The 23,874-nt window shown below is 51.8% G+C and overlaps 8 protein-coding genes across 8 annotated transcripts; 4 read left to right on the top strand and 4 right to left on the bottom strand.

Annotated features, from left to right (window-relative positions):
* Nucleotides 1-757: 757 nt before the first annotated feature.
* PG998_003067 (uncharacterized protein) lies at nt 758-1,384 on the top strand (the record flags this gene model as incomplete). The annotated part of the gene is made up of 2 exons (XM_066869885.1): nt 758-825; nt 916-1,384. 2 exons carry the CDS (start codon nt 758-760, stop codon nt 1,382-1,384), a joined length of 537 nt encoding a protein of 178 aa, XP_066733635.1.
* A 289-nt stretch (nt 1,385-1,673) lies between these two features.
* PG998_003066 (tripeptidyl-peptidase 1 precursor) lies at nt 1,674-3,705 on the bottom strand (the record flags this gene model as incomplete). Its single annotated transcript, XM_066869884.1, has 3 exons — nt 1,674-1,718; nt 1,780-3,353; nt 3,480-3,705. The coding sequence occupies 3 exons, from the start codon at nt 3,703-3,705 to the stop codon at nt 1,674-1,676; spliced, it is 1,845 nt and encodes a 614-aa protein (XP_066733634.1).
* Nucleotides 3,706-5,322: 1,617 nt separating this feature from the next.
* Nucleotides 5,323-9,830, bottom strand: PG998_003065 (uncharacterized protein; the record flags this gene model as incomplete). The annotated part of the gene is made up of 10 exons (XM_066869883.1): nt 5,323-5,658; nt 5,731-6,369; nt 6,420-6,825; nt 6,873-6,977; nt 7,031-7,083; nt 7,141-7,226; nt 7,281-7,358; nt 7,413-7,603; nt 7,667-9,397; nt 9,712-9,830. The coding sequence occupies 10 exons, from the start codon at nt 9,828-9,830 to the stop codon at nt 5,323-5,325; spliced, it is 3,744 nt and encodes a 1,247-aa protein (XP_066733633.1).
* A 686-nt stretch (nt 9,831-10,516) lies between these two features.
* PG998_003064 (uncharacterized protein) lies at nt 10,517-12,602 on the bottom strand (the record flags this gene model as incomplete). The annotated part of the gene is made up of 3 exons (XM_066869882.1): nt 10,517-11,333; nt 11,379-12,214; nt 12,276-12,602. 3 exons carry the CDS (start codon nt 12,600-12,602, stop codon nt 10,517-10,519), a joined length of 1,980 nt encoding a protein of 659 aa, XP_066733632.1.
* Nucleotides 12,603-12,957: 355 nt separating this feature from the next.
* On the bottom strand, nt 12,958-14,739 carry PG998_003063 (uncharacterized protein; the record flags this gene model as incomplete). Its single annotated transcript, XM_066869881.1, has 4 exons — nt 12,958-13,849; nt 13,906-14,039; nt 14,094-14,401; nt 14,460-14,739. 4 exons carry the CDS (start codon nt 14,737-14,739, stop codon nt 12,958-12,960), a joined length of 1,614 nt encoding a protein of 537 aa, XP_066733631.1.
* Nucleotides 14,740-16,552: 1,813 nt separating this feature from the next.
* On the top strand, nt 16,553-17,642 carry PG998_003062 (uncharacterized protein; the record flags this gene model as incomplete). Its single annotated transcript, XM_066869880.1, has 3 exons — nt 16,553-16,622; nt 16,694-16,709; nt 16,877-17,642. 3 exons carry the CDS (start codon nt 16,553-16,555, stop codon nt 17,640-17,642), a joined length of 852 nt encoding a protein of 283 aa, XP_066733630.1.
* A 947-nt stretch (nt 17,643-18,589) lies between these two features.
* Nucleotides 18,590-20,680, top strand: PG998_003061 (uncharacterized protein; the record flags this gene model as incomplete). Its single annotated transcript, XM_066869879.1, is given in 4 exon segments — nt 18,590-18,687; nt 18,786-19,098; nt 19,131-20,219; nt 20,231-20,680. 4 exon segments carry the CDS (start codon nt 18,590-18,592, stop codon nt 20,678-20,680), a joined length of 1,950 nt encoding a protein of 649 aa, XP_066733629.1.
* Nucleotides 20,681-21,423: 743 nt separating this feature from the next.
* PG998_003060 (uncharacterized protein) lies at nt 21,424-23,395 on the top strand (the record flags this gene model as incomplete). Its single annotated transcript, XM_066869878.1, has 9 exons — nt 21,424-21,612; nt 21,684-21,809; nt 21,860-22,065; nt 22,117-22,283; nt 22,340-22,515; nt 22,582-22,643; nt 22,689-22,708; nt 22,766-23,184; nt 23,243-23,395. The coding sequence occupies 9 exons, from the start codon at nt 21,424-21,426 to the stop codon at nt 23,393-23,395; spliced, it is 1,518 nt and encodes a 505-aa protein (XP_066733628.1).
* Between the last annotated feature and the right edge of the window lie 479 nt (nt 23,396-23,874).

Here is a 23,874-nt window from a genome sequence, read left to right as displayed (position 1 = left end):
ACGTGTTCAGTCTTTTCTAACTCGCACCTTGCTGCTTGCTCTGAAGTGATTCGCACAATTAGCGACACATACCTAAGCTACCCAGAAATTTGGAACCTCGACCGCCCTGTTAACTCTAATCAAGGGTCCAGTGGTGAGTTCAGTTGAGAGCTGCGGCAATCAGCCACTCATCTCATCTTATGCTTCCCCCATAGACGAGATGAGACGACAACCACGTGGCGTACCATATTTTCACCGCTGTGAACCCCCGTTCATGTGATGTGGCTTACGCCTGCTCCTACAGGGACCTTTTCCCAAGCCGCCATTTGCGTCGTTGAACAAGGCGGTAGAACATCCTGGATATTGAATCTCTAACACTGCATGTGCTGTTGCCATGGAGAAATTGTATCGTGTGTAACCGATGCGGCCTAATTGGAGATGATTGCACGATATTGAAAGTTTCTCTTTGTGCGAGGCCAGTTAATTACAGAAAAGGGATCCAGTCTTGAGTTCAAAGCTTCGGCTTGGGTGTGCATTCGTGGACATTGTCGCGGCCGTGTCATGCTGTTCAGGCACTGTGGCTGCTGATTGGCTTTCTTCTGGAATATGCAGACAATCAACATGAACGGGGTATATGTACAGAAGACACCTCGACGAAGCGCAGCCAGAAAGACTCCCATTACGCAGATCACTTAAGACCAATTCGCAACACCCACTTCGAGTAAATTCGTCATCATCACACACAAGCAGATACATATATATACAATCGTCCTCCAACATGATCGCCGCCGAACAAGCCTTCCGCTGCTTCGTAGGAGCCTGGGGCTTCATCAACGCCACCATAGTGTAAGCAAGCACCAAGTCCCGCCCGTCCCCGCCCCTAGCTGTACGACGACCACACCAGGAACCATCCATCTGACCACGAAACCAAAACAGCAACACCACCACCGGCGCCGAGATCCCCAGCTGGCACAGCGCCTACCCCTCCGGCCTGTCGACCTACACCGAGTCCGGCTACAACGAGTTCATCATCACGGCGAACGACACGACGCAGCCCCAGTTCCGGCCGCGCGCGCTGACGCAGCCCGCGAAGCCCACCGACTCCAACAACACGTGGGCCCTCGTCGGCCAGCACAGCCTCGCCGCGGGCGGCACCTTCAGCGTCATCAACGTCACGGGCGGCCGGAGCGCTTGCAGCGGCGCCGCGGCGACGACGTCGGGGCCCCGGGGCACCTTCATCGGGAACTACACCACCGCCACGCTTCCGTCGTGGGTCGGCCTCAACATCACCCAGCAGTTCGAGTTCTTCGATAACTGCAACGTCCATATGCTCCGCAGCCAGGAGGGGCCCGACGTGGAGGAGGTGGTCTGGTTCTACCGCCGGCCGGTTCATAAGGTCTACTGAGGCATTGCTACAGAGATGACGATATGATGATGTAGAAGATTGGCAGTTCCGTTGGGGATGGGGGGAGGGGATGTGTGCGTCGTTTTCCAAGTTGAAAACAGCCCTTCACGGTCGAGGGCTGAAGGGGGCTGTGGTATAATGTAATGAGATAACAAGACAGTTAAGTAATCATAATTCGAGCATGGAATATCACTGTACGGAGGTGATTATATTATTATTCATATCCTGAACTACTAATGTATAGGGAAACTGGGTTCTTTACACCAATCATTTCCTGGTGCAATTGGAGTTAGTGCAGTTTCGCACCTGCCAGCTTAACAAGCTCGGGGAAAATCTAGATCGCAGTTTGTCAGTATCCAGGAAGCCTCAACACGATGCGCCATCAATGTACTTACCGGAGTTCCAAAGCCCGTAACCGGGTCCCATCCCTTCTGAGCCGGGAAACCCTCCGTGTCGCAGCCGTGTGCACTACCCGAGACGATGTCGGTTACACCCTTGCGGCCAACCGAGTAGATCCAGGGGTTCAGGAAGCCCATGGGCGGGAGGCCCGAGGCAATGCGGGCGTCGTTAAGAAGCGAGATGATGCCACTCGTTAGTGGGCAGCTGGCACTGGTACCACTGATGGTGCCCTCGGTGCCGTTCCAGAAGTAGGCGAAGTACATGCCCTGGGCCGAGATGTCGGGGTAGCCGCGGCCCTTCTTGTTGTACAAGCCGTCGAACTTTCCGTTCAGACTCTTGACGTAGTCGTCCGTCACCTGTTTCTGGTAGTGCGGCGCCTCGAAGTAGTTGCTGAAGCCTCCGCCCGATGTGTAAGCGCCGTAGTGCTTGCCGTTACGGTCAAAGGGCGGGCGGTAGGCCACAACCTCAGGCTGGAATGCCATGGTGGCGCCGACAGTGGTGACGTAGGGGCAGCTGGACGGGAAGCCGGGGAGGAATTGGGTGGTGTTCTTGCCGTCATTGGACACACACACGCCGCCGTCTGGGCCGACACCGTCGTCGCCACTCGAGAAGAGGATCGAGGTGCCTCGCACGCCGACGCGGGCGAATTCTTGGCACACTCGGTTCGCATAAGAGCGGGGGACGGTCTGCTCGTCGTCACTATACGAGGTGGAGATCACCTGCGGGATGCTGGGTTGGGACAGCAGGTAGTCAAGCCATGCTAGGTAGGGCTCGTTGGTGTTGGTTGGGGTCTCTTGCGAAGGGATGAAAGGTGGGCTGCCGCCAGTTGAATAGCTTTCAATCGGGGTTCCGTAGCTGATACCGGCAATGGCCTGGACATCCAAGTTGGCTTCTTTGTCGAGACTGTCTGCAAGCTCCTCTGGGCTGATGGGGCCATCTCCGGGGCCATTCGCAATGGTGTACTGCTTGAAGTTCTTGGCGCTGGAGACCGCCTCAGGGCGATACTTGGCGAGGAACAACTCGGCGTCGGAGCGAATGGGATGCTCTCCGAGGTAGTTCGTGAAGCCCACCTTGTTGACACCGGCAGCGCGGGTCTTATAGCCCTTGGTTCCGTACAGTGTCTGGAAGCATTCGGGGGTCACGGAGCTGATGTTGCAAACCTTGTTAAGCGTTGAGTTGCTGGGCGGAGTGTAAGTTGGGGGAATCCAGCCAGCATCCAAAATGTGGTCGAACTTCTCGGCGCGAGCGCGGAAGAAAGAGGTGGTAGGCTGAATAGTATCGATGTGGTCGTGCAAATGCTCAGGGAGCGACCACTTGGATGTGCGCGCCACACGCGACCCATCAGCATGCTCGTACGTGTGAAACTCGGTGTCGAGAAGACTCTCAATCTTATCGACAGGAAGAGTCACCGCAATCCAATCCTTAGCTGTGCTGTAGCCAGCAGGAGAAACACCATTAGCTTCGAGCCACTCGTGGACGAGATCCAATGCTTCGTCGCTAGGCTTGACGAGGTCCTTGACGTCCTGCTGAGAGAGGTGCTGGCCATAGCGCTCGTGGGCAGGGTCAGACACTAAAATGGCCAATCAGTATACTGTGTACATTTGCGTCTGCAGATTGCGACGTATACGTCATATAGGTATTAAGATGAAGAAAGAATGAAGAAAACAAGGAGGAAAAGGTGTAGGATTCAGCTTACCTTCGTATAGCTGCTTCTCCAGCTCTTCGAAATTGCCCTGCTTCAGGCCAATCTGTAGATTGATGAGCTGATCAGGCGAGGCACGCTTGACCCGTTTCCACGCGCGGGGTGCGAAGTGAGTCTCTTTCACCTGGTACGCGGTACTGGAGCGGGCCTTGATAGGCGAGGCGAGCACCGCACTCGGGGCGGCGAGCAGCGCCAAGAACGCAACGGCGAAGCGACCCATTTTGGCTGCAGACAGAATACTTGAGCGGGCAAACTGGCGACTTGGCTGAGGGGGCCAAGGAAAAGCTTGTCTTGGGTTCCCGGGGACCTGGGATAGCTTATATAGACAGCCCGGGGGACTGGGAGCCGTCGGTCGCGCGAGGTGTTGCAACAGGATGCAAGGGCCGAAAAGACAATTTGAGTGCGTTGCGTTGCTTGCCGTGTGTTTACCTGACGATCGGTGGGATGCTACATTCTGCCTATTGGTCAGTCAGGGCCTTTTCCGGGAAGCAGCCACCGACCCGGTTGGTGGACTTGTCGTTTTGCGGAAGGTGACTTCGCTTTTGGGAAGGTATGAAGGAATCGACGACTCATATCTGCAATCCGCCATGGGCCTGGTCGGGCCATTGACCCTGTTGATTGGGCCTAGCTTGCAGGGCTACGAAGCTTATCATGCATACCCTCTGTTTGTTCCCCATGTATGTCGCATGCTGTGCGGGGAACAGTTCCACTGCGGCCTAGCAGCCAGGCACTGGTAATTATCTCTTGAAAGCTTCAATGCTCAAGCCGTTCTCGGGAGGTTGCGTACGACCATGGCAAGGATGAATCTTGATTGATGCAGCCGACACCGATTGGAGCCCAATCATCGCCGTTCAGCTTGCCCGCAATGTGTCTTGTCCAACTTTGAAGTCTGCGCCGAACATTCCGTCGGTGAACCTTCCAAAGGGTCGGGTGGGTCTCGGCCATACTGTACATACGAAATGCAGGTGTGATAGCATGTAACTTCTCATCATTCATTAATCACTGCCAGCACAAATGACTAGGACGGGTAAACTTTCGGCTTGCATTGAGGATCAATGCTTTTTGTCTCTGCTCATGCCTCGCAGCCCGAATAACCCGTGGCATGCGGCATGCGGCATGTTGTAACGGGCTCCCTCCATACAGACTGCTGGGTCAAGGAAATGCCAACCGCTAGGGCTGGGAGGGCCCGTTACAGGGCTTACCCACCCCGACCCCTCAGTCGATCAGTGCATATGGCTCATGAGCAAAACATCAGACTAGTAGTCAAAAAACCGTAGCAACCCAGCAAGCGAGACGAAACCTGTCAAGTCGGATTCCAAGGCGTTCGATAGCTACATCACGAGGTAGGCTGACATTCAGCATTTTCTTTTCTGGTAAGCCCAAGATGCAATATTTCAAGTAGGTCACCGAACCGCAACTTGACAGGACGCACATTATTCGGGCCCGCGACACAGAGGTAGCATCACCCCAAAGCGACATATCTAGAGTTGGGTTTTGTGTCTATTTGTCTATTGTCAATATGTCTATGGTGAATGATCTCGTTGTGCTAAAGTAATTGAATCGCATATCGAATGAGTGACGGTAAAATGATTGTCGTAACTTTGAAGTTCCTCTTGCAACCATAATCATCCTCATGTCTTCCACCAAGCATTGAGCAGCAAGCTCAATGAAGGAAAACTCGACTGAGCAGTGAAGTCTCTCCCGTGTAGGCAAGACTTGGTATCGCCCAGTGAATAATGATCTCCCCCAATTTTACATAATCCCACAGCTCCGGCAACCCGCCATCAGTGCGAGTATGGGTAAGGAGCGAAGAAGCATTCGTTGGCAACAGCGTCAGCTAGTCCTCGTAATCGGCCTTCAAGACAGTGTTGCCAGCCTCGTCTTTGGTGAGGTTGCCGATCAGCTTCATAGCCTCCTGGGTGGAAAGGCCTCTGCTGTGCTGCATAGCCTGTTCGATCATCTTGACTTTGTCTTTCTGGATGTCGTGCATCCTCCGGTCGATAGTATTCTTCACGAGAATACTCTGGAGATACGTCTTTTTCTTCTGGCCTATACGGTAGACACGGCCAAAGGCCTGGTTCTCCATCGGGGTGTTCCACCAAGGGTCGACGAGGATGACCCGGTTGGCACAAGTGAGGTTCAGCCCAACTCCGCCGCATTTCAGAGAGGCAATCTGCGAGATCAGTGTTAGCAGACCACGTACGGAGTAAGAGACGGCGATCTGGGAACGATAGTTTTGACTCACCATGACCTTCACTTCGTCTTTCTGGTGAAAGATATCAATAGCTGCTGTCTTATCCTTGGCCTGCATCTGCCCATTAAAGTAGACAAACTCAATTCCCTCGAATTGTAACATGCGACCTAAGATCATGCTTTCCTGGATGAATTGAACAAAGATGATGATCTTGTCGTTCGGTGCATCCATCTGCCACTCGAGTACTGTTTCCATCACCTGCTTCGTCTTGGCGCTATGGACCATTGGTTTAGGATATTCTTCATCCAAAGCTACAAGAAATGGAATGTCCGAGTGCTTCAGCCGGGGCTGATTGTTGAGATAATCGTTCCCTAGCTTATGTCCGTCTTTGCCTTCATAGTCAGAAGGTTGGCTTGCTCTGTCGAGATCTCTTTGCTTTTTGTCGGCCATAAGGTCTTCGTATTCTTTGACTGTCAAATTCATCATTCGGATTGCATCAAGCTTCTCCTTTGTATATGAGGCCGGGCGGTCTTCCTCGACGAACGGGGCATCAGCGATTTCCTGCATTGGTGCCGGCTGCCACTCCCGCAGCTCCTTTTTACAGGTCGGACAAACAGCCTTGCTTTCGCCCGGTTCCTTTGGTCCCCACATCCTTCCATGAATGCATGATAGGCAGAACACATGGCCACACTATATACTCATGTTAGTTGAATCGGAGGTGTTCTTATTCCCGAACTTACGCTGTTCTTTTGGGGATCTGTCAGTTCGTCGTCGCACAATTTGCAATTGTGGTCGTCGTTTTCTGACATCACCATCGCTGTGGCTACCTGTGCAGGCACATCAGGATTCCGCCCGGATTCTCTTCCGAGATCCTTCATTTGTTCGGCACAGAATATCTTAATCTGATCAAAGAATGGGGTGGGCGTATCGAGCTTGCTGATCTGTGATTCCATGTCTTTGTAGTCTTCCTGAATAAGCGTGTCCTTGATTGCAGGTCCGAGTAAGAACGGGTGAGCGGTGACCTGACGAAGTCTCATCAAGTAAGTCATGCAGAAGGGTATGTCTTCTAGCTTTGTCTTCTTTCCTTCGTCGCGAATCTCGTCCATACGGCCATTCACTACCTTGCGATACCGGGCCTCGATGATCCTACATCATGTTAGACATACCGTTACCAAATAGAATACTAAACTTACCTGTAGATAATCTCTTCTTCACCCGTATGACTAATCCACTTCTGTTCCACATGAATCTCTGGGGTTTCCCAGAGTGGCAGCCCAAGAATGGTATCGCTCATGGTCCTGACGAGATATCAGCTCAGTAAAGTCAAAACAAAATAGGCGGGGCTACTAACCTCCGCATCATGGTTTCCTCGATAATTGTCTGCAGTTGCTCTTGGTTCGTTGGCTTTTAGTAGAAGTTAGTAGATAGTTTATGTTCAGGGCTGGTGGAAGCTCATCCTACAATGTCCAGTAGATCCAATCGTTTGCGAAACTGTAAAATATCACCGGCCCAAGGAACATCTAGAAATTTAAGATAAGGCCAAATCTCTGGTTCGGGTTAGCATGATGAATACGCTGGCGCGAGGGATGGTCCAAACATACCCAGCGGAGTGTTGTGAAGTGGTGTTCCTGACAGCGCCCATCGGTGCTTTGCATTCAGGCCGCGACAGGAAAGTGATGCTACCAGGCGTGTCAGTTAGAGTACCAAGCCACCCCAAATGATTTATTACTCACTGTGACTGTCGTGGTTCTTGATTGCATGAGCCTCGTCCAGAACGACTCTCCAAAATTTCATCTTGTGTAAATCGCCAAAATGCTTGTCGCGGAGGTCTCGCGTCTCCTTCTCGGTACATGCCTTGGACTTCATTTGCCGTTGTATCTTCGATGGTAGAAAGGATTTTTGAACCTCTTGATAACTTGTGACGCTTCAAATTATCGTTAGCAAGGCGTGTTAAGTAGACGTTACATGTGAAAATCATCGCACTTACATGACATCTGACCTCTTCAAGAACTCCATATCCTCGCCCTTGCTAGACTTGTAGTTCGTAGTACTGAGGGGAGTGTCCGGTGAAATATGTTTCTTTATTTCGGATATCCATTGTGCAACCGACGCAGCTGGTACGACAATGAGTGTTGGCTTCGGGTCGGCATTGGAGGGCTTGTTATGGACCATACAAGCCAGGGTCTGTATAGTCTTTCCCAATCCCATCTCATCGGCAAGGATACCACCCTTATCCGGACCAAACTCCTTCTCGAGCATCCAGTGCACTCCAAGAAGTTGATGGTTGCGCAGTCGTGACTGTAGGCCTTTGAGGAACCATGTACCCGAAGACCAAGTGCTGTCAGTATTGCAATTGTTCTGACCGAAAGACTGGAGAGCCTCTTTGAGACGACCAATGTCGAATTTCGCTATACTGTCATTGCAATTTTCGAGAGCTTCAACTCTGGTTTGTTCAATTTGCTTGCGCTGCGTCGTAAGAACTTTGGTTTCCGATTCTGGTAGGTTTTGAAGTGCTATGCGCGCCTCCATGATTTTGCTGCAGCTCTGAGCTGTGAAGTAGCGTCGCAAGATTGCATCTGTTTTGCCATGGCCTTTGTAGCTTCTTCGTCGCTTTCCCGCATTTTCTAGAACCGTACTTGGCTTCGTGAACAAAATCTTTTGAACTTTCCTCTGTGCTGCTGCGCGTTTGGGATCTCGGAAATGGCGTTCGAACCATTCTTTCGCTGTTCTTGGATGGCGTTTAGACGGAGTATTCTTCTCTTTGACTGGCTTTGCGTCCAAAGAGGGTTCTTTCTCCAAGTCCTCGATCGCCGTATTCGGTCGGATCAGTTGTAGCTTAGCTTTGGTGTCTTGCACCTGCCGCTCGAGCCTTTTGAGTCTTCGATGCTCAATCGGAGGGCCGGGCTTCTTAGTCAATTCTGCTTGTAGCTTGTTTCTTTTGGCAGTGTACTCGCGTAAATCGTCTATAAGTAGCTCAAATTCTTCATTCTGCTGGGCGACATCGTCTTGTGCGGGAACCTCAGAAGATGCGAGGTCTGGTCCGTTTCGAATGTCTTGGTTCTGCTGGGCCTCTAATGAACCATTATGCTCATGGTCTTTATCCCTGGCTAAGCTCGGATCGTCCTGTGTAGTTTTGTCTTTCGAGGCACCTGAATCTGCTTCTTGTGTCGTATGGCGCTCTACGCCCTTAGTCTCTTGAACGACGGGATTGAATTTCTCGGCCATATCATGTTCTGGCTCTACTTGAGCCTGTTCTAGCTTTACCTGGACCTGGTATGGCTCTGGTAAAACACGATCCGGTACGGACATGCTATCTTCCTCCTCTTGCTTCACAGGTTTGGTATCTGAAGCAGATATATGCTTGCTTGGCTCGGAATCGTCGTCAGGCATTCCAGTTGGACCAATAACTTCGGGCTTCTGATGATCGGGAAGATAATTGAACGGGTTGTGTTCCTCCTCTTGCTTCACAGGTTTAACCTGTGAAATGGGCATATGATTGCTTGGCTCGCAATCATCGTCAGACATCATAGTCAGATCGATAACTTCGGCCATTCGATGATCTTCCTCTTCTTGCTTCACAGGTTTCATTTCTGAAGCTGGCATAGGAGTGCTTGTCTCAGAATCGCCACCAGGTACCACAGTCAGATCCATAGCTTCGGATATCTGTTGAATAGCAGAATTACTGAACGGGTTGTCCCCGAACAATTCCGGAGCGGGCCTTGAGATATGTGTTAGTATGAAGAGTTGTAACGTGCTTGACTCTATGTATGAGATTGGGATTGGACTTGCGCCCCGAGGGAAGATTGTCACTAAATTGAAAGTGGACGGGTTTATGTTGTGGGATTGGAAGGTGTCTCAAACCTGTCGACGATGATGGAAAATTGGGATGATCGTCTTAAGTTTTGCGAATTAAGAGGGAATTGGGATGCCGGGGGAAGTTATGAAAAGATATCCGTTACTTACCAAGGCATCTCATGTAGTGATGAAGGGAGTAACGATGAATCCGTGCTTGATTGTTACGTGTGAAAATACCTGCCGGGACAGATCGGGTCAGTAGTGATGGCAATGAAAACGATCGATGAGAAGAGGGCTGACGTTAACGTAACAACAATACCAAGATTGCTGTGACAAGAAGAGCTGAAGGCCTGCATGGAGGTTGCGAGAGGTAGAAGAGGTGAGATGTATTGGTTGCGGTGTGGAGGCCGCGAGATGGAAAGGAAAGGGACACCTGTAAGGATGTGAGAGGATGAAAGTGAACGAAAGGCGGAAAGAGAAGTTTAAAGATGAAAGGAATAGATGTTATCTAGAGTTAGATGGATGAAGATGAGTAATTCTTGCTAACAATGGTAGATCGTATATTGACGCCGTTGATATATCGTTTAAATAGTCGGCTTCGGGGTTGTGATCTGAAGAGGAATGAGAAAAGAATCACTGATCTCTCTGGAAAATTAATTCCTTATTGCCACGCAGGTAGAGACCCAGGTCACGGACGAGAAGGAGCTCTTTCCCCCAACGTTATTGCGCCGATGGAGGACTACTAAGAAGAAAGTCACGTTGTATCTGTTTCACACACTTCAACATAAGTTGGTGAATGGTCGCCGGTGCCATGAATTCTCGGGGCGTATCCCTATTAGTTCTTGCCACTAGCTAGCATTGTCTCTGATTCGGAATGCGTTACAACAGACAGGGTGATTTTCCTCAGGCTGAAAGAGAACAAGGACAAGATAATTCATTCGAAGGTGACACTCAATACTCCTCAGTATCACATTATTGTACGCTAACTGCCAATTACACAACCAATATAAGACCTAGCTCTCCTTCTAGGACTTCAGTGGAACTACCAGTACAGGCGCTTCTTCTTGAGGTCTCCTACATGGCGATCCTGGGCGATGGAGGTGTGGCCTATTTGCTCCCACGACCTCGAGTCCCCAATCTTCAGCCTCACATCCTTCAACAGCCTGACCCTATCATATTCGTCCAAGCTCGAGCCTCCTTCGAGCATCATCCTCCCATCGTTAAGTGTCAGCGCCGAGAGAAAGTCTGTACAGTCGGGTGCCAGCCGGAAGAAACTAAGAATGGTGGAGGCCAAGGCTGCCAATAGCAACATGATGCTCGATATGCAGAGCGCCGTTGCCCATCTATAATCGCAGTGGAGGTAACCCTGGTAATTCGTGGCTGTGACAGTGCTGTTCCTAATAGGACCTTGGCTCACGCCTAACCATGGAGAATTGGCGTCAGAACTGGCATTGAACCCGCCAACAGCTTGAAAGGACTGCGTATCCACCATCCAGTATGCGTTGATGACTTGGGTCAATCTGCGGCCTAGATCTTCAGCACCGATGTCAATGAGATTAGTACCGGGTGCTTGGCCTCCCTCAACGGGAATCCAGGAATTCTGTGATGGGTTGGCTAGGTAAGCTTCCAGAGCGCCACTGGACGACATGCCGTCGTAGTTGGTAGGAAAGGCGTTTCGAAAATTGTTAAGAAACCCTAGCAGGAAGTAATCTTGGTTAAGCCGCGACTGGTTTTCATTGGCGGTTTGATTTGTGCGGATATCAGTGACGTTGCAAGACGTTACTGTACAAGACACATTGAGCTCGACATGCTTTTGGACAAGGGACGCTTCCAATCGCAGATTATACCCTTTGTTATTCCTGTCACCGTACGTGTATGAGCAATTCAAAGAATTGTTCATATACTTAGTAGGATAAAATCTCGGCTTTTGGACCTCGAAGGTGACAGGGATTTCCGAGATAGATATGTTGGCATAGCCCAACGGATCGATATTTGCTGCCCGTACTGCAGTTTGGCTCAAAGACATTGGGATAGCAAGCTGCCATAGACCACTTTCACCTGTATAGTTTGCAAGTAGGAATGAATTGTTGTACTCGTGGGTGGCCAGCAGTAGAGGCTGCGAGGTGTTCGCACCCCATAGTGTTGAGTTCTCTAGCTCCCAATACCACGTCTCCATTGTAAATGACATGTTTCCATGACTAGGTGGCAGCGAGAGAGGGATCCCTATTAGTGAGGAGTATTGCATGTCGGGATGCCAAGATACACCTCTCCAGCCGTCGGCATTGCTCGTGTTATTGGTGTCTTTCAGCAATGGAATTTTGATGTTGCCCCAAGTATCCTGGAAAGATGGCCCAGTCTTTGCGAGCGGTAGGAACGCAGCTAGGAACATTGCCTTTTTCGCTTCACGGTCCTCAAAATGCGGGCCCAAGAATGCTTGTGGATAGGAATAGTGAGCTGGAGTGCCCAGTTGATCATGGGTAGCTCTGGTTTGCAGTGATATGAATCGAAGTGAGGCCTGACTTCCCAGTGGAGAGAAGCCCCAGAGCACGATGAGTACGGCTGGCAACCAGTGCCCAAGCCGGATATGTATGGGGGCGACGAGTGTGCCTCCTAAAGTCAAGCTCCGACTCAGGTATGCATGGGTGAGGCAATCAACTCCTATCTCCATTCGCGAAGAGAGTATGTTTTGCAATGTTCTTCCGAAAACCAGGGCAAAGCAGTAAGGGAAGCCAGTGGCTATCTACACAATTTTATCAGCATGCAAGACAAGATAGAAGCCATGGGTTTAGGGTCTCACTCACAATACGAGCAGCGTTCAGCAATGTCGCTTCCCGCTGGCCGATTTCGTTGTCCTTGGATTGGATTCCCATGATAGCGAAGACAAGGAATGCGACAGCAACCAGGACAGACAGCACATCAATGAGGAATCCATTCATGAAGGTCGAAGAGGCGATCAGATGTTTAGCGCTGCCGTACTTGGTGTCCTGAGTATATTCGGTATTGTCTATGTCGCTGGCACCCTCGTCTTGGCCATCTCCTTGAACATTGAGATCTGGAACGAGCGGTGCGTGCTGGGGCCTTTCCTCCGCTAAGGATTCTGGGGTCTGGCCGGGTTTATGTTGTGTCATGCTCACAGCGAGGGAGGTGAAAGGGGGTTGAAGGGATAACGGAGAGTGTTGATGGGTGATAGGTTCAACATGAAATCTTTGAAACGAAGAATATGAGGTGTTTACTGTTGAAGTTTATCAAGTCCTACCACAAGCACTCAAAATACATTGCAACTATTTTCGCCTTGCACTGCCTAAATCCATCTGACATGGAAATCTGGGGCCATCGTACCGTAAGCGAATAGACGGGCTTGCTTGTGCTGCAAGTCAGATCTTTTGATATGTTGCGTTTCACACTAGCCCGATTTACAGTAAGCTCAAGTAGACCCAGACCCCCAAAGGGAATGATTCTGACTGACAGCTTCAAATGATTAGACTAAAACACAATATAGTCAGGTCGCCCTTCAAAGTAGTCATCCCAAGCCACCTGATCGCCTTGCGGCCTTTCCGCCTCGAGCGCCCACTTGTGACAGAGCTCGTCGATAGCCCCCACGGGCCCCAGGACCCCCATCGTCTGACTCAGCATGGAGAAACCGTCGACGAAGAAGCGCCGCTGAGCCGTGTCCTGATGGTGGACCTCCATGCCGAGGATGAAGAGCGGCCACATGACCAGTTTGCCGATGCGGTACATGGTGTCCTGGTCCGAGAACACGGGCGTCAGGGTGTCGGTCAACGCCTTGCGGGCCTCCTCGCGTAGCGCGGCGACGTCGTTGGCGGGCGCCCCCTCTTCTTGCGGCGGCAGGAGCAGGGTCGCGTCGTCGTCCGCGTCGACGACGAGGGTGCGCAGGCCGTAGATCAGGCTGGCGGCGCGGTACACGGTCGCCACGCTGAACCAGAGGTCTTGGTCGGATATGCTCTTGGGCGACTCGGCGGACGAGGTCGATTCGGGGGAGCTGTCGCTTCGCTGACTCCCGGGATCGGTCGACGGGGGACACTTGGCGAACCCGACGTCCTTTCCGCTCGTGTTCCAGCCGGTGAAGTTGTGCATGCGGGCAGCGTACTCGGCAGGGGAGAAGCGGATAATCTTGGCCAGAACCATGCGCGTGCCGGACCGTCTGCGCTTCCGCGACCGCTCGTCGCGGGCTATCGTGCGGAGGTAGTTGATCAGGATGATGGACTGGAAGATCTCCTCGGGGCAGGGGTTGGGCGTCGCCGCTAGCAGCCGCAGGACGTTGGGTTCGATCTCCCAGTACTTCAGGGCCATGAGCGTGGCCACGGGCATATTCTTGTGCTTGGAGGAGCAGGTCGTGGCGCCCATTACATCGGCCCTTGGCGACCGTCAGTCAAAAGGAACCTTGGGGTTCGGGCGGGTTTCGGCACTCACATTATGAAGTAGATCAAGATGGGCTTGAAATACTGGTTGTTCTCGATGATCTTCTTGAGCCCGCCTCGGAGGTGTATGATGCGTCGGGCCCCCTCGAGGTGGGCCCTCCATTCGGTATGGGCCGACGATTGCATCTAACACTGTCAGCATTTGGCCAGTATCGGTTGAGAAGGCTCTGGTGCTCGAACCGAAGTAATCAAGAGGGCCACGACGGTCAACAAGGTCGCATCGCTTGTCTGAGCGCCCGGCTCGGCAAGCTGGTCATTCAGAGCACCCAGTGCCTCGCTTCGAAGCCCGAAAATATCAATGTCGCGTTGTATGAGGGCAGACGACGGGGTCGGCTCTGGCCCAGCCGTCATAAGCCGGTGAAAGCCGGCAGTGGCAACGAGAACTTTGACATAGTGGTCGGGGAAGCTCTCAAGCCTCTTCAAGTTCACGATGTAGGGATTGAAGTGAGATGCATCCGATATAATGTTGGGGCTGATGAGCTTGTTGACTAGAGTATCCGTTAGCGATCATTGGTCCATGTGGATGGGGCAAAGGCGCAAACATACAGTATTCAAGTCCTTCGAATATCATCTGCGCACGGCGATATAACGAAGTTGTTGGGCTTTGGCGAATGGCATCTGGCAATATCTTCTGTTCAGGGCCTGATGGCGGTGGCTCTATCTCTTGATTAGGTGCCCTGTAGGTATCGCCGGTACCCCGCAAGCCATCTGCGCTGTAGCCCAGACATTCGAGCTTGACGGTCTCACAACGCTCGCATGTCGGTTTCCTCCCATCACAAAGGGCTTCGCGGCGGCAGCAAGTCCAGCATTGCCCTCGAGCGATCATCGAAAGTGCGTGTCAGGCTCATGCTTGGGGCAAAAGAAGATGCGAGGAGAAGGGCAAGATCCGGTCGCAAACGGTGGTTGAAATATATAGTTATAAATAGCCACACAATACTACAATGCATGCATAGCCAAGAACCCCCCAGGCTGAGACAAAGCACGAGGTCACCACCTTGATTGGGCATGGTGCTGGTTGATCTCTATGCAGAGCCCTCCTCATCTAACGGGCGCTCCCAAACAAAGTTGAGTATTCTGGGGGAAATAGCCCACACACATTGGACAAGAGTGGGAAAGATGCGCGATGCCCAGAGATGTGTATTGGCTAAGCCCAGTACTAAGCCTCCGTACACCAGAGGGCTTCGGTGACTTGATTTGGCGCTATAGTCGCATGTTTCTAGTCGATATCGGAGCTGCCATGTGCTGCGTGGGCGGGAAGGCCACTAGTGCCAGTGGGCTGTGTAAGGGGTCGGGCGTCAGCTTCTCACTTTGGAGATGCATACCATAAGCTGCATGGAAGAAGGTGTCTTGACACCACAAAACCAATCACTCTCTCTCCTTTTGAAATCAGGAATGCTCGGAAAATTGTATAGGAGATTGCGCTTCCAGAGCTGAATGTCGCTTGTGTAAGGCTGAAGATGTGCATTTTGGTACTCGCGTGACCATTTATTCCCCCGTCGTTGGGTGCAGGCAGCTTCGATGCGGGCACAATGAATAGCACGCGTCGAGTTTTCGGCCATCGAGTTTTCTTCTTCTTCGCTTCCACATGCATTGGAGATTTGAACAGGGCCATGTGCATGCATTTGGCTATATGCACTGGTGCCGCCGAATTAACAGTAAACATTCAAACATCAACGTGCCGTAACCTGTGAGCCCATACGCCGAATAATCCTGTCCAGTGTGCCAATTGATACTGCCCGCACTAAAGAGCGTAGCGCAGTGTAGGTAGTACAAGTAGCACGTTCCTTACAGTGGGGAGGCGGCTCGATGACGAAAAGCTTTGGCGATTGTTAGGCCGGGTAGATGACATCGTTTCGCAATATCAGAAGCAAGGAAACCGGCTTCGCACAGAAATTGACTGGTGACCAAGCTGCATATCCGCATTGGCCATGACGAATAAGGCCTATCCAAACAATGGTCCAGATGATTGATGTCGCGCATGATAGCACCAAAATCCATTTAAATGCTGCAATTTGATTTCTTGCTGTCCGTCACCGAGTTAGGTCCACGAGGGGTTACATTTTCCTGCCAGTACAGCAACAAGCACGGGCTGGCGGGATTGCCCACTGGTTTGAAAAAGGTCAGTGCCGAACCCGAAGCACCGTCACAACTCACAAGGGAGGCCAGAGCCAGAAGAGCTAGAGAGGGGCGCTAAGCAGGACTAAGGAGGGGATCCCAGCCTGCCAGCCGCCCGCCTATCATGGCAAGGGCAAGGTGGGGGGAAACAGGAGGGGAGCAGCTGGCCCGGAACAGATCTGAGCAAGCTAGACTCCCTCCAGGCTAGACTAGACGAGAGAAGAAGTACCCTTGTATAGAGAGAGAGAGCGAATGAACACGGTCGTCCAGTCGTCATCCTCCCACTCCAGCCACCTCACCACCATAGAAGCTCCCATCATTCAATAATCTTCACCATCCTACCCTACTCTCTCCAACTTTACTACCTTTTCCCCACGAGACAACCTCGACCCTTTCCGCAATTACCAACACGCCTTCGTGCATCTACAATCACACCTGACTTTCTACAGTCCGGATCCAACCCTCTTGGACTCTTATCCAGCTCTACCTACTTGCTCTCGCCCGCGGCAATATCAGCGTCAAATATGGCTCCTCCACCAAGCGCCAGCCTACCCCTCCAGGAAAGGGTCCTGGCTTTAGCAAAGACTCTCCAATGTAAGCAATCCCATCATGCAACTGAGAGACTGTCTCCTTCGTACATATGTTCTGACCCTTGATTTCTGCAGTCGGTTGGTTTGCCGGGTATGTACAGACATGATTTTCTCCGCCGCGAAGCCCTTTCGAGACATGCGACACCGCTTTTCGCGTAGCTGCACAAGCGAGCCTTGATTGAAGTCCACCCTTCAAACCGCAAATAAGACACGAGAGTGCTTGAGAAATGTTCGCCAGCTAACAAGAAGAATCTGTAGACACCTGGTTCTCCTGCTATGCATCTTCCGATACTCGCTGTCGTACATCCGAATGAACTACTATAGCCGCATGGCCCAGTTCTCCTACCGCACCGCCTTTGTGGCCGCGGCGATAACCTACGGCATTGTAGTCTACAAGACCTGGCGCGCTCGCCAGAAGGTTGGCGCCAAGTACCCCGCTGGCGGTCCCGTCGGTCTGCTCGCGGATGAGAACGTTCAGTACCTGCTCATGGCCCTGGTCTGGCTGCTCAGCCCCCAGTACCCCCTCGCCATGCTCCCGTACGGAATCTACTCTGTTTTCCACGTCGCGACCTACCTCCGCCAGAACGTCATCCCTACCGTTCAGCCCGTCAAGCCCGCGGCTGGTGCTTCTCCCAGCGCCAAGCCGGCCAGCAACCCCATTGCCGACGCTATCGGCCAGTTCGTTAAGTCCTACTACGACATGTCCATGTCGGTTGTGTCGACCCTCGAAATCGCCCTCTGGGTGCGCATTTTCCTGTCTGCCATCCTCTTCCAGCGCCGGTCGTGGATCCTGATTGTCCTCTACACCGCTTTCCTCCGCGCCCGTTTCTCCCAGAGCTCGCATGTCCAAAACTCATTCAGCATGGTTGAAGCCCGTGTCGACTCTCTGGTCGGTCAGCAGAACACTCCCCCGATCGCGAGACAGATCTGGGATACCGTCAAGCAGGTTGCCCGTCAGTTCCACGACCTCAGCGACGTGAGCAAGTACATCAACGGCTCCGCCGTCCCCAAGAAGACTTCCTAAGCTATAAGCCTTGATGTCTTTCTTTACTGAGGGACCGAACCAAGTGTGGTTCGGCGCCAACAGTGATTCGGCGATACGACAGAAATCAACCTAGACTTCTGGAGAAATCAGACGTCAACACGGAGATCCGGTTGGCTACATATAGGCTACGCGACACATCGCATGCGACAGTGTATAGGGGACGTTTGAGGGGCGGTGGGCAAAACAGCAATTGGTATGGATGACGATAAAAGGGTATGGTTGGTACCAGGAGCGTGTAAATCTGACGGCTGCATTCCTCGTGTTTCCTGGAGGGGGAGTTCAGAGATGCATACTATAACATGAATTTTCGTGAATGTTATTCCAGCAAAATAAAACACTGATTTCGATACTTGTTGCATGTGTGCTCTCGGCTTGTGACTAATAATGGCAGTATATATTTGTTTCCAAGGATATTGTCGGATGTGAGTGTTTCCCACGTTGTGATCGACGCTGTCAGGATCCATGCAACAAGGATATCAGTACGAGTCAACTGCAACCGACCATGCGCATTTGGTCTCAAGCCCAAGTACAACAATTCCATCTTCAATCCTGACATCAAAACATGCACAAGCAATTCCTATGCTCGTATGACGGATTTCCTAATCGAGATTCCCTTTGGCGCTGTTGAACAAAGCTTTTGGGGGGTCGAAGATGATGTAATTGGCAAGCCGATGGCATGACGTCGTTCCCGTGGCCACGAGCTAAAGCGAACCCTGCTAATCAACCAAGACTTGTTGTAGCCGGCATAAACCTGATCAGCAGCGTCTCCATGCATTAGCAACCGGCGTCGTCTTCCTATTCCCCATGGTTTTGACACATTCCTACATACCCCGAAGTAACTAGAACGACATAGATTTCCTTCGCGAGTCTTTCATTCGTTTTTACTTGCTATTTCGTTCTAGCGCCTGCACACTAAGATAACCGACATGGCTTCGTTACTACGCCAGATCGTAGCAGGACCTCGCGCCAAACATCCCGAGGCGGGATTGGATTTATGCTATGTTACGGATAACATAGTTGCTACGTATGTGTCAACCTGATGATAATTGATTTCATCTGCTATCTTCAAGAGAGGGAGAGTAAGAGAACATCTCGCTGACCTCTGCAACTTGCGCTCTACAGATCCGGTCCGTCCCAAACGTATCCACAGCGAGCCTATCGCAACCCCCTCGATCGCCTCGTCGAGTTCCTAGACAAGAAGCACGGCAAGAACTGGGCGATATGGGAATTCCGCGCCGAGGGGACGGGCTATCCCGACAACCTGGTCTACAATAGAATACGGCACTACCCGTGGCCGGACCACCACCCCCCACCCTTCCGACTGGTCCCCATGATCATGGCGAGCATGCGCAATTGGCTCAACGGCAACGACCTCGACGCGGACGGTGTTGGGGCCGAGGGGAAGCAGCAAGCCGAGACCAACCTGCTCGAGAAGGTTATCGACACCTGGAAGGGGGCGACGGCAAGGGCAACAAGAACCCGCGCATCGTCGTCGTCCACTGCAAGGCCGGCAAGGGCCGCAGCGGGTCCATGGCCTGCAGCTACCTGATCTCGCAGTGCGGGTGGACGCCCGAGGAGGCGCTGGCGCGCTTCACCGAGCGCCGCATGCGGCCCAAGTTCGGCCCCGGCGTCAGCATCCCCAGCCAGCTGCGCTGGATCGGCTACGTCGACCGCTGGACCAACGTGGGGGGCAAGAAGTACGTCGACCGCGAGCTCGAGATCGTCGAGATCCACGTCTGGGGCCTGCGCAACGGCGTCAAGCTGTGCGTCGAGGGCTTCGTCGACGAGGGCAAGAAGATCAAGGTCTTCCACACGTTCCACCGCGACGAGCGCCTCGTCGTCGAGGGCGGCGCCCCCCGGCAGCACGGGCTTTATGGACTCCATCTACGACATGGCGGGCTACGGCATGAGCCCCGGCACCGAGAAGGCCATCCTGAACGAGGCGCGCGAGACCGACATCCAGAACGGCACCAACTTCACCGGGGAGTCCCCGTGCAGTCTCCCGTCGCCAAGACCCCCGACACGCCTGTCGCGAGCAGCCCTGCAGGCGCCGCCACGCCGGCATTACCAGAAGAGACCAAGCCGGTCAAAACACATACGCCTAAACTCATTTCACGCAACAAGTCCACCAACAGCATCAAAGACAAACTGCCTTCGCGATCCAAGTCCAAGAAGCAGAAGTCCAGCCCGACAGACGCATCGCCCGACTCGGCGTCCGCGGGCCAGTCCTCCTCGTCGACTCCCAAGCCCGAGGAGAACGTGGACCCCGAGCCCGGCGGCCAGGCCGTCATCTTCAAGCCGCACGCGCCGATCCGGCTGCCGACGAGCGACGTCAACATCGACCTGGAGCGGCGCAACCGGGCGCCGTCGTCGATGGGCCTGACGATGGTGACGGCGGTGGCGCACGTCTGGTTCAACGCGTACTTCGAGGGCAACGGTCCCGAGCGCGACGGCCGCCCCGAGACCCACGGCGTCTTCGAGATCGACTGGGACAAGATGGACGGCATCAAGGGCTCCAGCCGCAAGGGCACCCGCGCCGCCGACCGCATCGCCGTCGTCTGGCGCAGCGTCGTGCCCGAGGGCGAGGCCGACGAGGCTCCGGGGGCAAGGTGGCGGGGGACGAGATCGACGAGCCCGCCGCCGGCTCGCCCGTGCCGCAGATGGAGCCCGCCGACTGGAAGGGCGATAACGCCGAGGACCCGGCGCAGGACAAGAAGCTGGGGCTGCGCGTGTCGAGCCCCGACAGCGCGGAGGTCAGCCGCGCGAGCAGCATCTTGGGCGGCGAGGATCCGAATAAGGATACCGACGCCGACTCGTTTGAGGGGGTCAAGAGCGACATGCCGGGGAGCAACATAGGGGGCAGCAGCAAAGGCGACGAGGCGAAGGCGGCAGGGGCCGAGGAGGAGAAGAGAGGCCGTCCTACCAGTAAGGAGATTGACGATAAGAAGCTGGAGGCTTACGCGGAGAAACTGCCGAGTCCCAATGGGGGTGAGGGTGGCAAGGGGGCTAGTACGTGATGAGGAGTTATGATAGATACAGACGACTTCTCAGCGCTCGATGGCGTTTAATTGGATGGTATAGAGTTTTCGTTCCAGATATCGGTCGGTTGCCTTCGTCGTCCCGTCATAACAAACAGCAAGCGCTGGGGTTTGGGTTTTCTCTTATCTGGACGGTTGCTTTTGTTGCGTGCTCTTTGTAGTGGGTGGTTCAGAGGCGCAGTGTGCGAACTGATTCCAACATGATAACACTTCATTCCAGCTTGTCTCGCAGCCGGACTACTCCATACTAATAGCATCGTGCTTGAGCTAACATCGTCCCCTTTTTCAGGGGCTATGGGAATGCGGGCAAAGAGCGCCCATGTTCTTCACCACACCGTCAAACCGAAGAGTAAGGAGTTTGGTGCTTCTTGAATTGATTTCTTCATCTAACCATGATGATTGCCCAGCTTGCATGGTGTATACTTGCGATTGTCATCTTTTCTCCTGAGCTTGTTGCAAACATGGCAAACACAAATTTTCTTCCTTGTATTTATAAATGCTGCTTCAGCAACCCCGGACGCTGAGTCCATCCCCCCTGCACATTGCTTCTAACACGGGGAGATCACGTCTCCTATCAGTCTATCTCTCGGTGTTGGTAACATCCCCAATTCGCACGTCGGTTTACTGACACCTACTTACTACTATTGACAAATACTCGCCGTCTAGGCTCCACGGAGTCGAGACCCAGGTGAGGTTCGAGCTTCGACTCCCTTCGCTCGATCATGGCTTCCGACCAGAAGCGCGTCGCCAGCGGGGGCAGTAATCGGAAGTCTGGAGGCGAGTCTGAGCTATCCGAGGGAGTTGCAAAGATGGGGTTGGAGGATGCCAAGAAGACCAAGGAGGAGAAGAAGCTGAGTGAAGAAGAGTTGGTGGGAAAACGGGTGGACCTGCCACCTGAGGCATACATCCATGTAGGTTTCCGGTACTTGGGAGAGACATGAGTGGTCTTACATGGAACTGTCGCTGATATTAAGATGTAAAGAAGGCACATCATGATACACCGTTCACTGCGCGGCCCGAGGGGGATCTTCCAAAACGTGGAAAAGCTGACGTTAACGTCTACCGCGTTCTCAACGACAAGTTCGACAAGCCCATCCACATGTACAGTGTAATTAATATCCTCCCAACTCTAACACCCTGTTAAGTCTGCTGACACAGTTTCACAAGGGATCCATTGAACGTCAGTTCAAGTTCAAGAGGAACAAGGACAAGCAGGATAAGGATAAGAGCGACAAGGATGGCAAGAAAGACCCTCCTCGAGGACTTGCAGAGAAACTGTGGAAGCACATCAATGTGCAAACTGGACTTCGTTTCCACGGTGGTGGTGGCATTCATTGGATGTTCAACGGTGTCAACATTGCTTGGTAAGTGCGTTCCTAACTTGCGGGTTTGAGCCCGAGCTGACCATCGTGCAGGTCGACTCCGAAGATGGCCAAGAATGAAGAAAGGTTCGAGGTGGACCTTGGGAGGAGTGAGACCTTCACCTTGGTGATCAAGCATACAAAGCAGATCAACATGAGCATGCTCCAGGCATACCTCGACGGCACTATAGGTTGGGATGATGGTGTTACCGAGGTTATCAGTAAGGTGTCTCTTCCCCCGAGAGCTGTGATCTTTCAGCTGACACGTGTTCTGTAGACTTCCTCGACCATGCTATCCGCCAGAACCCTTCGGACACTCACAAGTTGATCGGAAAAAGCTTCTATAGACGAGTGCAGGGAGCACAGCAGGGACAGCAGGCAACTGTCCACCCTCTGGATGGTGGCATCCTTGAACTTTTCAAAGGTAGCTTTGCGTCCTTCAGGATCAGTAGCGTACGTCTTCTGTGTAGCCGAAGCTGTACTCCATATTCAAAAGATTCTTCTAACTTCTGGCTACAGATTCCAACAAACCCGACAGGTGGCCTTGGAGTCAATGTCGATGTCGCCAATACAGTCTTCTGGTAGCCAATCTTTCTGCACGTTCTTGTCATTAAATTGATTCCCAGCTGGCTTCTACGCCAACCTGGTAGGTTGATAATTAACTAATACCCAAGAAGTCGCTGAAACTAACAAAACTACCCAGAACAACAACTTCAACCCTCATTACTGCCTACCATGTCACCCAATGGTAACATGACTGTCAGACCGGCCGCATTCGGTCACCTTCGTCGTCTTATCAGACTGAAGTTCAGGGTCGTGATTCCCAATGCGACCAACCCAAGCGACATGGTGCACACGATCAAGGACTTTCACTTCGATGAGCGGTTCGGTGCACAAGGTGCCAACGCGAAGAATGTCGAGTTTGAGAAGAAGACTGCCAATGGCAGAACGCAGAAGACCACCGTGTTCAAGCACTTGAATGAGGTACATAAGTACGAGATCAGGGGTAATGCTAATCTGCGTCATCCTCTTGTCGAGTCAATGAAGGGGCATCTTTTCCCCCTCGAAGTCTGCAAGCTGGAGCCTTTGCAACGCTTCCGCTACAAGTTGGAGAGAGACCAGGTACGCAGAAGCACTCACTCGCTTAAACGATTAAAAGCATTTCTGCTCACATCCGTAGACTACGAAAACGATTAAGCATACCGTCACCAAGCCGTGGGTAAGAAGAGGGGACATCAACTCAGTAGTCCGCAGCCTCAACTGGCCTGGAGACACCAACTTAGACTCTGATCGGCTCAGTTTACATAACACACCACACATAGCTCTTACCTGATCTTAAGTTTATATAGATAGGGCTACATCTTAGGGTAACTACCTCTTTTAAAGCCCTAGAGCCGATTTAATATAATAAAATTTAATAAATTACTTTATAAAAGATATAAATTATAAATAATATATTAAATTAATAATAAATTTTAACTTAACCCTTTATAAGAGATTATATAAAACCTTTCTTTAAAAGTTAAGATAAACCTTTTATATATAATATTTAATTAAAACCTCGAATTAAATAATTATATAAATTAATTACTTACTCTTAAAGATTTATATAAAAGTTATATATAAATTTATTATTACTAATAATAATTTTATATTAAATAAAAAAGCATACTTTCTACTTTAAAATGATAAATATATTATATTATTTAAAATGTTTAAAGCGAGTTTATTAATAATTTAATTTAAATATACGATTTATATAAAGGGATTAGAAATAATCAAGAAAATAATAATAAATCTTTTAAATATATT

Source organism: Apiospora kogelbergensis (genome assembly GCF_038363985.1).
Source record: "Apiospora kogelbergensis strain CBS 113332 chromosome Unknown utg000002l_segment0_segment0, whole genome shotgun sequence".
NCBI classification, from domain to species: Eukaryota; Fungi; Ascomycota; class Sordariomycetes; order Amphisphaeriales; family Apiosporaceae; genus Apiospora; species Apiospora kogelbergensis.
Note: the sequence above shows the minus strand (reverse complement) of the source record. Positions and strands in the feature narration are given on the sequence as shown.